Source organism: Micrasema longulum, unplaced genomic scaffold, assembly GCF_059751315.1.
Source record: "Micrasema longulum isolate JH-2025_06_02 unplaced genomic scaffold, ASM5975131v1 h1tg000595l, whole genome shotgun sequence".
Taxonomy (NCBI): domain Eukaryota; kingdom Metazoa; phylum Arthropoda; class Insecta; order Trichoptera; family Brachycentridae; genus Micrasema; species Micrasema longulum.
Window position 1 is genome coordinate 1,201,719 of NW_028277791.1, and position 12,878 is coordinate 1,214,596.

Consider the following 12,878-nt stretch of genomic DNA (forward strand, 5'->3'; position numbering starts at 1 on the left):
CTAATTATAATATTCATAAAATGCGGATTAAATCGGCGCAACATATTTTTTTCAAATCGTTAATATTTAGAATTGGATCAAATATTTTCATAATGAACTATTATGATCGTCTAGAGAATTTTCATATCTTCAGTTTACAATGCAGAAGGATTATGGCTGGTTTGATATTCTTGCACAAATTAATATCCAACTGTATAGATGCCCATGACATCTTTGCTCAGATAAACCTTAATGTACCTTGCCGTAACTTGCGTATCAATCATGTCTTTGTTCTGGAAAATTATAAAACTGATCGGATTATTTTCCCCTCTGCCATGGATCCTCAGAACCATGAACCAAATCTCATCAAACTGTACTGTCGATGTGTTCCTACAGCAAGGGCAAGCATTCAAGAAGCAAACGGTGTTGTCACTCCTGACTCGCGATGACACACTTGCCATGTCCGCCTAGATTATGTCATATTTATACCTTTTGTTAATTATACCTTTTGTACATTTAAATAGATTTTAAGACTGCTTAGATTAAGAATTACTCATAAATGCCAATCTGTAAGGGTTAACTTAAGCCTGTTGATTGGCTTAAAAAAAAACATGTTTCTTAATGTGTACGCATTGGTAATTAAGTTGTCTTAAGTATAATTTTTATTAGCTAGATTTTGTGCATGTGTGATGACTGATATATATATTGTAACTGGCGGATGTAATGTGTTATACATTTAATAAATTTTAATAAATAAATTTTTAGTCTTACGCTTCAGGTGCCCAGTAATGGAGCTATGATATATTCCAGTATAAAATCCGTTTTTTTCATTTTTTCGTATTATTATAAATGAAACGTGTAATGTATGAACAAGATATTATACTCCCAGGAGTCCCAGGAGGAGAGAAAAAAAAAGGTTTTGTAACAATACATAAATATCAGTTCATACAATCCAAAAAAGTAAGAAAACATAAAAATTGAAACATAAACCACAGTAATATACACTATCAATATAAATTATATTAATAACCATCCCTATCTAAGATTTAAGTAACATTTTTGATTGCAACACTTTTAAATTTGCTATTCAGCTTTTCGTTTTTTAGTTCATCGCATGGTTGATTTAATTAAGAATGGCCAATATTTTCCAGAGACTTATTTTAATATAAATATTTAAATGTAAAATATATAAGTTATTAAATAAATCGATGCACAGTCTCCGCTCAAATGTCTATCAAATGTTTGGAATAGCAGAAAAGGAAGTTTGCAAATCACTTTAAGTGTCTAAGCTCCGAGTAGGGGAACCAGTGAGGCAGATTACATTACCAGAAAGCACAATTTTTCATCACAGCCGTTGCCAAAAAAAAAAAACTGGAAAATTGAAGAAAGTTTTGCGTCACCATAAATTCATAAAAAGAATTTAGAAGGAAGGATTTAAATACGATAGACGGCTTTATAAATACCATATAAGCAAATATTTATTTTATTATTTAAGCATTTATTTATTTATTTATTATTTATTTATTTATCATTTATTTATTCATATATATGTACATTACAAAATAAAATATCTTAATTCATGCATATAGAAATAATTAGGTAAAATTAGGTATATGTAAAAAAAACACATAAGTATACATAATATCCAAAGAATAATATGTTAAAAAAGTAAAAGAATCTTGTAACGAAAAACTCCCTCAGAGACGTGAAAAATGTCAATGTCCAAAGTGATATTGTTCAACATAGAGATAGCCTATAATCGCTTCCGTGTTTTTTAATCCATGTACATTTAATTTATATTGTTTTAAAGACACAATTGAACGAATTTTTGCGGTAAGCAGCCAGCCATAGAAAAATAAAACTGCGATAATAGCACTTTTATGAAAATAATGAATAATCAAATCTACATAACAATTGGAATGTTTTTGAATTTGACAAATGATAAACAATAAATAAACTAGTTTTTTTTATATTACAAACAAGAATCGAATTATGTATTTGACCAGTTTTAATGTTTTTTAAAGAACCGTAAGATTTTTCTTGTGCTGTGGGTGTTTTCTGAAGGTGATCAATACAGTTTTTTTTTCATATGAACCCGATAACATTAACATTTCATTTTTTCAACATTTTAGATTAGCTGCTTCCTGTATAACTACGTTAAGCTACATTACATATGTTCTTCATTTATTTTATTGTAAAACCATTTAATCATAGAATTTTATATACCAGAAAGCGCGAAGAACCAAGTTGGTATACATACATATGTCCAAATGTTTCCCAACTACCATCCCTCCCCCCCTGCACGACATCCTACCTGCGTGCATGCGTAAGTCGCTACATAATGTTGTCAGACCGTGAAATAAAATAATAAAATAGTTTACTGTCTGGACTCTCTGATTTTTAATAATATGCTTTTTCTGTTCTCAATAAGCATAAGCATTTGATGAAAAAATATTTTAACCAAAACAGTAATGTATAAAGGAGAACAATCAAAAAATTTAGCCCATAGTTTATTATATTTATGGAGATATTAAAGTTATTAGATGCAATGTGTACTAGCTTCACATCACCGGGAAGGCAGAATTAAAGAAATATGAGTGGGCGCTTTCTTTGATAATAGTAGATTGTCGGTCAATACTTTTTTTGGTATTATTTACACTAATATATGTGCCCCCGACAACAAATCATAAGAAAATAAACAACCTAAAAAAAGGCCATAAGCCATATTCCCTTCGCAAAAATGTTTCTAAAAATCTATCAAATCACCTCACACAATTTATCATAATTAAGCTTGCAATGTATGCAGCCATTGCTTTTTTATTTCAACACTAGATTTTTACAAAAGTATATTGAAAAGTATCAAAAATGCATTCAATAGATAAACCTATTTCCATTGTCATTGAAATGTCAACTTGTCAACTCTTGCCGCTGTCCGTCGATTTCTTAAAATTAAAAATACTAAAAATGGCAAAGTAAAAAACGAAAAACTTCCAACCAAATGATGGATGAAAGTACAGGTAGTAATAACGTCAATTGTATCATATCAAAAAATAATCCTTAGAAAAAAATATCGATGTATTGTTTTCCAAATAGACAAACTTCCAGTCACCAGTTTGACGTTGTCAGTCACGACGAAACCCGGTCACTGATAAAAATTATAAATAAAATTAATATAAGAATTAAAACAATTTTCAGACAAAAGTAATGATAAGCAAGCTTGTTTTAGTACAAATCACCTCAGCTGGGTTTAAAGTACAAAAGATAGTGTGCTTTTTATATGAAGGAATAAGCTAAAATAATTGGTTGGTTTTTCGTTTACTGGGAACGGGCTGGCGGCGCTTTATCAACAATTATATTTATTTTTAGAGAAAAATATCAACTTTGGTGATAATTTATAAAAAACAAAACATATTTTATCAATCAAACCACCACGTCATTTTCCGTAGGGATATACCTAGAGGATAGAACGCCACATCACTTTGACTTTGCATACCGACCGCGCATCCTTTACATTCAAACATATTCGCATGTACGTACGCCGATTATTCCTCTTATTGGCATGTTTGTCTTCAAGCATTTGATTTCCTTAATGTTTTTCTAGGTCTTTCTTGTTTTCTGCATCCATTTACATTCGCATTGTTGATCCTTTTAGCCGTTATTTCGCTGCCCATTCGCTCTACATGTTTAAACTAATGCAGCACCCCTTTCTTGATTCTGTCGATAATGCTTGTCTTAGACTTATATACGTTGTCTACAGATCGCGCCATTCGTGCAACTATTATACATCGTTTGACTACACATTTGCCTGAGATATTGCATTTCAACAATTTCAATTTTTTTTTTCCAATAAACATCGTTACTACAAAACATAATTTTCGATGCTCAAATATAATGGTAAGCTGCGCATAATAGCTGATATGGACGATTCGCCCCTGGTTCGTGAAGGTAGTCGGTAGATATTTGTAGTTTTAAGCCCAAATAGTATCATGTTGATTCTGTCAATATGTTTTGAATAACCGGTCGGTACATAATTTCTAATTCTCATTCAAATTTCAACCAGTCAATCGTACCAATCGCTGATGCCTATTGATGAGTCGGTCGTAATCCACCTATCGCCGGCGAGCGGAATTACCGTCAGCCAATCACGCCAGTTGGCGGGAAAACGGTCCGACCGGACCTGGTTATTTCAAATATTTGCCAGATTAGCGAAAGGCTTCACTTTTAATTTGCGAGCTTATCGCGAAAAATGGCGTGCTTAATTTATGGTCGAAATTTCAATTAATCAGAGGTTTACCATAGATACGGAGATAAATACTCTATAGCGGACAATGTTACATTTAATTTTGATATATTATTTATCCAATTTACAAAAATGATTTTTAACGGCCAAAAATTAATCGTGATATAGATAATAAATTGCACATGTCGTGTAAACACAAGCGAAATTAATTACAGAATTACGTATTTATGCCATCAATTCAAATGAAATAATATGTGTATCTTTTGTGCCATTAAAATGCAAATCTTTTTTTATTCAATTAAGTATTCATTTTTTAAACAAAATAACATATTGATTTAAATAATTTAATAAATTGACTCTTTGTCACACTAATATCATACGCTCTTTTTTGAAACCTTCACATTGTCCGTGCGTACAAAAAAATAAAAATATGGATTGGTATTTTTTTTTAATTACGGCACACGTATCTACATACATGTTCATGTTAAGTTTACGGTTATTATAAGATAGACGTATGAAATTTCAAATTCTTAGAAACGTAAAAAAAATATAATTCTTCATGGTTTATTATTTGAATACACCCATTCGTATACTTTAATGAGAATGTAAATATTTGTTGGGGAGATTGGTATATTTATTTACTTTTATATAAACAGCATAAATCTCCTTTGACATATATTGAACATAAATATGAAAAAAAATACATATATAAATAATAATAATCATAGTTTATAAACAAAAATAACAATTACCATGTCTACTACATACACACTTAGATAATAGATTTATCTGGATTATGTCTAGTCTACCTAACTAGGTACAACATGTTTTAAGGCAGACATTTTATGCAAAAATAAACATTTACATTACTGCTTACTAGTTAATTTACTATACAGCTATACAATATTAATTTTAGAATGTATATTGAGTAAATTTTTCAATATTTCTCGACCTTAACCCAGTTACCATTTTTTTACAAATTTATTAAATTGATTCCGGGTCATGGTTTTGCAATAATTGGGTAACATATTGAATGTTTTGGGGCCCAAAAACCTAAAATTTCTTTTTCCCGAATTCAGAATTTGTGATAGACCCCACGACTCATCCTCTAGTTTGACTTCTGGTAGTGTGGGAGTGTTCCTTTTGGAATTTGGTAGAATAATGTGCTTTCACAAACATGCTTATTCAAAAAATATGTAATTGCCTTATATCTAAGATCTCAAATTCCTCAAATAACTTGATGCTGGGGTACCTGAAATACATGACAAAAAATTATAAAATGGGTTGAAATTTAAGATTATGGTACTAAAGGTTAAAAACGAACATAGATTTTATATCATAGCATGGACAAAAGTATTTCTTAAACGTTACACTACAAAGCAGACTTGTTTTTATTCAATTTCCATTCTCATGGTTTTTACATGAGAGTAGCTATCGAGTCGAAAACACTCGACTGGGGTTTCGATTCTATTTCAAACATACAATTAAAAACGGGTAACCGCCTTATGGGTAATGTCGCGAACTCTTCATCGGGAGGTCCGAGGTCCCCTATATATTACAACTTGTTTCCCATATACTGGCACACTTTTAGCGCTCAAAAGGATATGTCTCCGAAATCAAAATATTTGATAAAATCATAAAAACGCAAAAACTTCGTTCAAAAAGTAAATAAAAATATAACAATCAAACCGTCACGCCATTTCCTTATAAGGGTAGACAGTGAAGACTGAACGTAATAACGTTTTCTTTTCATTCGGACCTCGCTTCTTCCTCAGCTCGTCTTTTCATGCACATGCGCTTACTATTTCGAATTTATTTATTTATTAATATTTTTTTTTTTTTCTATAAACTATAAAAAATAATAAAAATAATGTGAACTTGTAATGTGAAAAATCAAACACTGATTTTAATCTACTAAACACATTATTTTATTTTTACAAATATAAAAACAAACATTTCGTGACAATTGATTCGCCTTGTTAGGGTATTTTCAAACGAATGTCGAAGAATGTCAGGAATTTTTGTTTTTAAATTTTTTTATTTGTAAAAATAAAACAAAGTGTGCAGTGGACTCAAATCATAAATAGAGTTCTACAAAATATATATGAAATCAATCAATAAAAATAATGTGATCTTATTGGGGTTACCCGTGCCGAGGATACTTGACAATTTACTTTTGTAAAATGTTTTACATGCGAGAATAAACAAAGAAGATTTAATAAATATAAATATTTAATAAAATGTTTAGAAAATTTTAAACACTACGTATTTATGTTTAAAATAAAAAAATGTAAATTTATATTACAAAACGCACAATGAAAGAACAAAAACATAACATGCGCTGTACATTAGTGGAGCAGTTGATTTAATATTGTAATAATATAATAATATCTATTTTACTTCTACATTTTCTCGTTTTTTGTACATTTTCTCGTTAAATTTGTTTTAATATATAGTGGAAGTAGGTTATACATGTCCATTTCCAAACTTTTGTTATTGCGAGTTTTTTTAAAGTTCATTTGCTCTATATCTCCAAACCAACGCTTCGTTTTTGTGTGTTCTTATTGCTTTTGCATGGTTTGCAACCAAACAAAGATACATACTTAATTTTTTTGTAGGTATTTTATCGGTAGTCTTCAAATGGTCAAAACGTTGGTTATTTTGAATGTAGCTTTTTAAACATCATGAATGTCATATTTATCTGTCACTAAGAAGTTTTTATTGTTAGTGTTATTTCTGTCATTCTTATGAATCAATTTCCACCCTCCAAATCTTTCGAATCAATCTTTTTTCATCACACTTTACTCTTCACTCGTTTCCCTCTCTCCTACATCACTTGAACACTGGAATTATTTATCATTGATAAGCTCGGAATTATCCAGTGGCGCTGCCTACTGCATTCATTAACAAACATTTTTGAAGTGAGCTTTTGATTAATTGCAACGCAGCGGTAGAGCAAAGCGCGGACTATACTGCGGGGTTACAAATTACCCCTATTAATATTTCACGCTTTTCCTCTTATCGCGTCCTTTTCGGGTCATTTATATTTGTCCCCGTTAGTATTTTACCTAAAACGCCAATCGCAAAAGAGATTTCGGTAGCTGGCGCAGCACGGCGGAGCCAAAGCCAGATTAATTTTTGGAAAATTTATTTCCGTGTTGAGAAATAAGTTGATATTAAGATTATGACTTTTGTCCCGATAGCGACGTAAAAAAAAGAAAATCATTTGGTTGGAGATAGAAACTTGGCGTAAATAATTACACTCATTATATAAACAAAGCGTAATAAATTAACAACAGTTTCAATGGATTGTTTTATCTTCTTACTTTACCCCCTTTTCTTAAACATAGATTAGATAGTAGAGTTTTTGAACTTTTTCTTTTTGAATTGGTTGTTTGTAGCTTGAACACAATTTTTTATTTTCTTTGTTTTTTTTTAAACCTTTTATTTAAAAAAGAATAGTGGTATAAATTTGTACCGTCGAGGAACTGCAATAAAAAAAATGATTTGCTATACGATATATTTACAATTATAAATGTGTGGTTACGTGTATTCGTTAGCCTGCAACCTCTCCTTATGAGTCTCCCATAATTGCAATGTATTTTGCAATGTCTAAGGCCCTAGAAATTTTAAAATTTAAATAATTTATTCACTATTTTTACTATATTGAATTTTTCTACTGACATTTCTTGGTGGAACTGCATTTTAATTATAATAATAAAAATACTTTATAGTTTTATTCCACTTTTATTTATAATTATTTTATAATTTTTTTACCAGTAACCGGGTTTTGTCGTGACCGACATCGTCAGACTATTCTTACAATGTAAAGAATTTCTTTGTTTCCGGTCCCGATTAGCCAGGAATTTTAGTGTTCAGGCAGAACCTATTTTGTTACATGTATTTTTCCAACAAATGATGCGTGAGCAATTGAAACCAATAATAATGATATTTACTTTAATAATCATAACTTTTTAAAAAACCAATGACATTCATTTAACATATTCGGGTTGGCACCCTTACCAATTATTCGGTTTTTTGAGAAAAATCAGATTTAATTTTGGTTTTCTCACCAGGAATCAAACCCCGAACCTTCCATGCGTGAGTCAAACGTCTTAACCACTACACTACGGAGGCCGCCGGGATATTTAAAATATTATAACTGTGTGGTTTTGGAAGTATTATTTTGAGTGTGAGACTATTATTTTTTTTATTTATGTTTCAAATAAATATTTATGTTCTTATGATTTACCCAAACTACGGATTTATTAGAAAATGAGAACCAAGTTGTGGTAGAGTGGGGTTCGAAGCTCGGACCTCTGATCCTTGGGTCCGCGACACTAGCGACGGGACCACACCCCCGGTACATTATTATATTTACATTGCTCCTAACAGCAAAAAAAATGTAAAGCTCAAAAGGGTGAAATTTTACAGAGCCCAAGATTCTAATTGATCAACTGAGGCCCGAAAGGTAGAATTTTCTAGCATTTAACAGACTATGCCTGTTAGTCTATTTTTAATATATTTAGTCAATTTTCTAAGTATATCAGCTGGAGTTTGAGGCAATAGTCTACACAAATATTGAATGCGCTTTTGGCTTAAACCAATCTTTAAACCGTATACAGCCCTCTGTTAGTAATGAAATCTTTTTGCTTTAAACATAGTAACAATAACCATGGTGCTGAAGAAGTATTCATCATATCGAGAAGAAATTGTTAGTAGCGTATCAGCAATTAATCCATATAATATTTTATGGTCGATTTGCTGAATCACCAGTAGCTTAGAAACCTAAGTATTTACAAAAAAAGTTTCATGATATTCCTAACCGCTTAATTTTAGAATTGATTTAAAATGAAAAAAATTATGCACACTTTTACTAACAAAATACTTTGATTGGCTCTCCTGTAAAATTTACTTTATTGCGCATGAGTTATTTAGCGTTTCTACCGTCGATATTTAATTTTTGATGAAGATATTTATAACGATGACGGTAATTTATAGCAAATACAATTACAATTTGAACAACTCAATAAACTTTTATTTATTTTTCCATAATTAAAACTTTTATGAAACATCATTATTGTACGATTTGCCTCTGATATCTGATAGCCATGAGGGTGGCAGTTTAAGCATAGTTTTGAAAACAGTTTGGAGAATGGCTTAAAATTTGACTCTAAACAAACACCCCATCCAATTATTCTTCATGACGCAATCGATTCAAACTTACCAATTAATGTTTGTCTTTTTCCTTTTTCCTCAGGAGAGCACCCAGCAGCGATGCAGACAAGCAACAGGGCAGCAACCAATCTCCTGTCGCCAGTTGCTGTAGCTGTCCTTACCTACATTCTATCTTCCATTGTTATGGGTAGATGATCATCTCAACTAAGCAATGTATTTCCTAATGTTAATTAATAACGATAAGTTTGTATTGAAGAACATCTGTATACCTAACCGAAAATAAAATGATAAATTACAGACGCTATAAGTGAAGAAATGATTTTGTTGTGTAGTTCATAATAATGTTAATAATTTTACTATTAAATTTGTTAACTTATAAAAATTATTTTGAGAGTAAGATGCTGAATATTTATGATTGCCTACTTCATTTCAAAAGAGGCTGTCAATTTTCGAGTTGTAATTTAAAATATATTTTCTATATTTTGAACATTGTTGTAGAAAATTAATTTTATTCTAGAGCATTCCACTGAATTTTTTACTTAATATTGTTTACTCGAAACATGTAGATATAATTTTGAAAAATGGTTCGTCTATTATAAATTTCATAAAAAAAAACAATTATAAGACGTTTATTAATAATTGTTTTACTGTTTGAATTAATGGGTGCACCTGAAAACCTAACTGGGTATTTAAAACTTTTTTATTGCATTCAAAACAACGAATTTAATTCATATATTTTAATCGTTGGTATTTTTATTTCAATCATTTTTTTCTATTTTCAACTAATAATGCTATTAAACTACAAATGAAATAATATTTTTTGATTTAAAGTTTATATTTGAAGAACTAACTTTGTGGTTATTCATTATAATGAAATAAATAGAACAACTTTGTTTTTAACCACTAATTTTTATTTTTCACCAACCGGTTTCAAAGCAAACAAGCTTCTTTGTCAAGGTTTACGTAACCAATGAATTGATTCATTTTTATTTTATTTCTATCATGTTCACTAAATACAAAACGTGGACCCAATAAATCAAGTGGTTTTTTCTTACACGAGTGGTAATTTGATATCATTATTTTCGAAGTAAGCCAGGAGAGGACTAAAAGAAATATTGTTTATTTGGTTATTAATTATTGTTTTCTTATTATCAATCACTTTTTTAATTTCTAAGATTTCTAAGTTGTCTAATTTTAATATTTTATTTTGAACATGAAGTACTTTTAGTCTTTATTGAAGTTATGATTATTTTTATCAGATGATTTGCGAATTCAGAAAAAATATTATTATTTAAGCTTCTCAAGTGTTTTTTTACTCTAATATTAAAGTTTCTTTTAGTTTTTCCAATGTTAATTGAATCGCAATCATTACAATTTAATTTGTATATTCCAGATTTATTATATTTATGGACTTTGTTTTTGTGATTTTTTAACAATGTTCCAATATTATTAGTTGCGTAGAAAGCCGGTTTAATGTTTGATGGTAGGGAATTTGATAATTGTTTAAAAAAAATGTCATTTATAAAAAGAATCCGCCTCCATTGTTTACGTGGGTTTGCTTCTCAATTACTTAACAATGCAGATTTGGATAAAAAACTGATTTCTGATTTATGAAGATTTTATAATATTTGTTTAAATCAAAACTATTTTCAGTATTATAATGTTATTTATAGCCAAACACAGGGTATACCGATGGGTCAACCGTCTAGTCCGTTATTTTCTGACATATTAATGAATGAACTAGAGAATGAAATATTTTTAAGCACAACACCACTTATCAAACGTATCAAATTATGGCGCCGTTTTGTGGACGATGTTTTTTGTTTATTTACAGGGTTGGATCAAGAACTTCAGACATTTCTCAATTTCCTAAATTCATTACGTAAAGAAATAAAATTTACTTTAGAAATAGAAAAAGATAAAAAATTAAACTTCCTTGACTTGTCTTTAGCAATAAAAAAAATGATTTCGATATATACCGTAAACCAACATATACAGACACAATTATTCATAATTTTTCAAATCATCCAATTGCCCATAAACATTCTGCATTCCATTCAATGATACATAGGTTAATTAACGCCCAACTAGATGATACTAATTTTAAAAAATTACTTAATACGATAAAACAGATTGCTAATAATAATGGATATAATGAGAACTTAATTGATAAAATATTAAATCAAAAATAAAAACGCAAACTTATAAACAGATATTTATATTCGAATCCCACAGTAAATAAGGCAAACCCACGTATACAATGGAGGCGGATTCTTTTTATAAATGACATTTTTTCAAAACAATTATCAAATTCCCAATCTAGAATATACCAATTAAATTGTAATGATTGCGATTCAATCTGCATTGGAAAAACTAAAAAAAACTTTAATATTAGAGTAAAAGAACACTTAAGATGCTTAAATAATAATATTTTTTCTGAATTTGCAAATCAACTGATAGAAAATAATCATAACTTCAATAAAGACACTGGATTAAAAGTACTCTATGTTGAAAATAAAATATTAAAATTAGACAACTTAGAAATCTTAGAAATTAAAAAAGTGATTCATAATAAGAAAACAATAATTAATAACCAAATAAACAATATTTCTTTTAGTCCTCTCCTGGCTTACTTCAAAAATGATGATATCAAATTACCACTCGTGTAAGAAAAAACCACTTGATTTATTGGGTCCACGTGTAGTATTTAGTGAACATGATAGAAATAAAATAAAAAGAAATCAATGCATTAGTTACGTAACCCTTGACAAAGAAGCTTGTTTGCTTTGAAACCGGTCGGTGAAAAATAAAAATTAGTGGTTAAAAACAAAGTTGTTCTATTTATTTTATTAAATATTTTTTTAATTCAATTTTAGTTTTCAATTTAATACGATGAAAATTATGACAGGCTGAAACCTTAACCAGCTTTATTTCGTAAACCAACAACCAATTTCATTGCACTCACGACATAGTCACTTATGTTGTATTTTTTTTTATTATCACAATAGAGCGTGCACCTTTTGAAAATTTTTTTTTCTTTTTTTTTCTTTCTCAGCGTGATTAAGTACCATAAGTCCACAAAAATAATTATCACACAGAGGATGATTCTTACATTGATTTGGAAAAGTATTTTTACAAAAAAACATCTTGTAATAAATATAATAAAATAGGTATATTACACTCTACACTGAGGAAAAATGTAGTTTTAATCAAGGCAATCATAATTCATTTCACTTCTACAATTTGTTAAACATTCCGATAATCATAAGATTCAGTTTAAATATACGCTATCCTATACCTACCAAATAACAATGCCCGCTAATTTAATCACTTTTAAGCGTGTAGCTACGTTTTTTATATCTTCTTTTACGATAAAAATATTATTCAGAAATACATGAACAAAACTTAAATGTTATTTAAAATGGATACAATTGACTTTTATCGGAGGGAAAATATGTGTTTCAGATAATATACATTAAAA

General features: G+C 29.5%; 1 protein-coding gene across 1 annotated transcript in view; it reads left to right on the plus strand.

The window, feature by feature from the left end:
- The window catches only part of LOC148280318 (uncharacterized), a 223,049-nt gene extending 213,198 nt beyond the window's left edge, over positions 1-9,851 (plus strand). Inside the window, exon 7 of the mRNA XM_088228569.1 lies at positions 9,480-9,851. Coding sequence (XP_088084695.1) covers positions 9,480-9,592 — 113 coding nt within the window. The 3' untranslated portion in view covers positions 9,593-9,851. The remainder of the gene's footprint in view (positions 1-9,479) is intronic.
- The last annotated feature ends 3,027 nt before the right edge of the window (positions 9,852-12,878 follow it).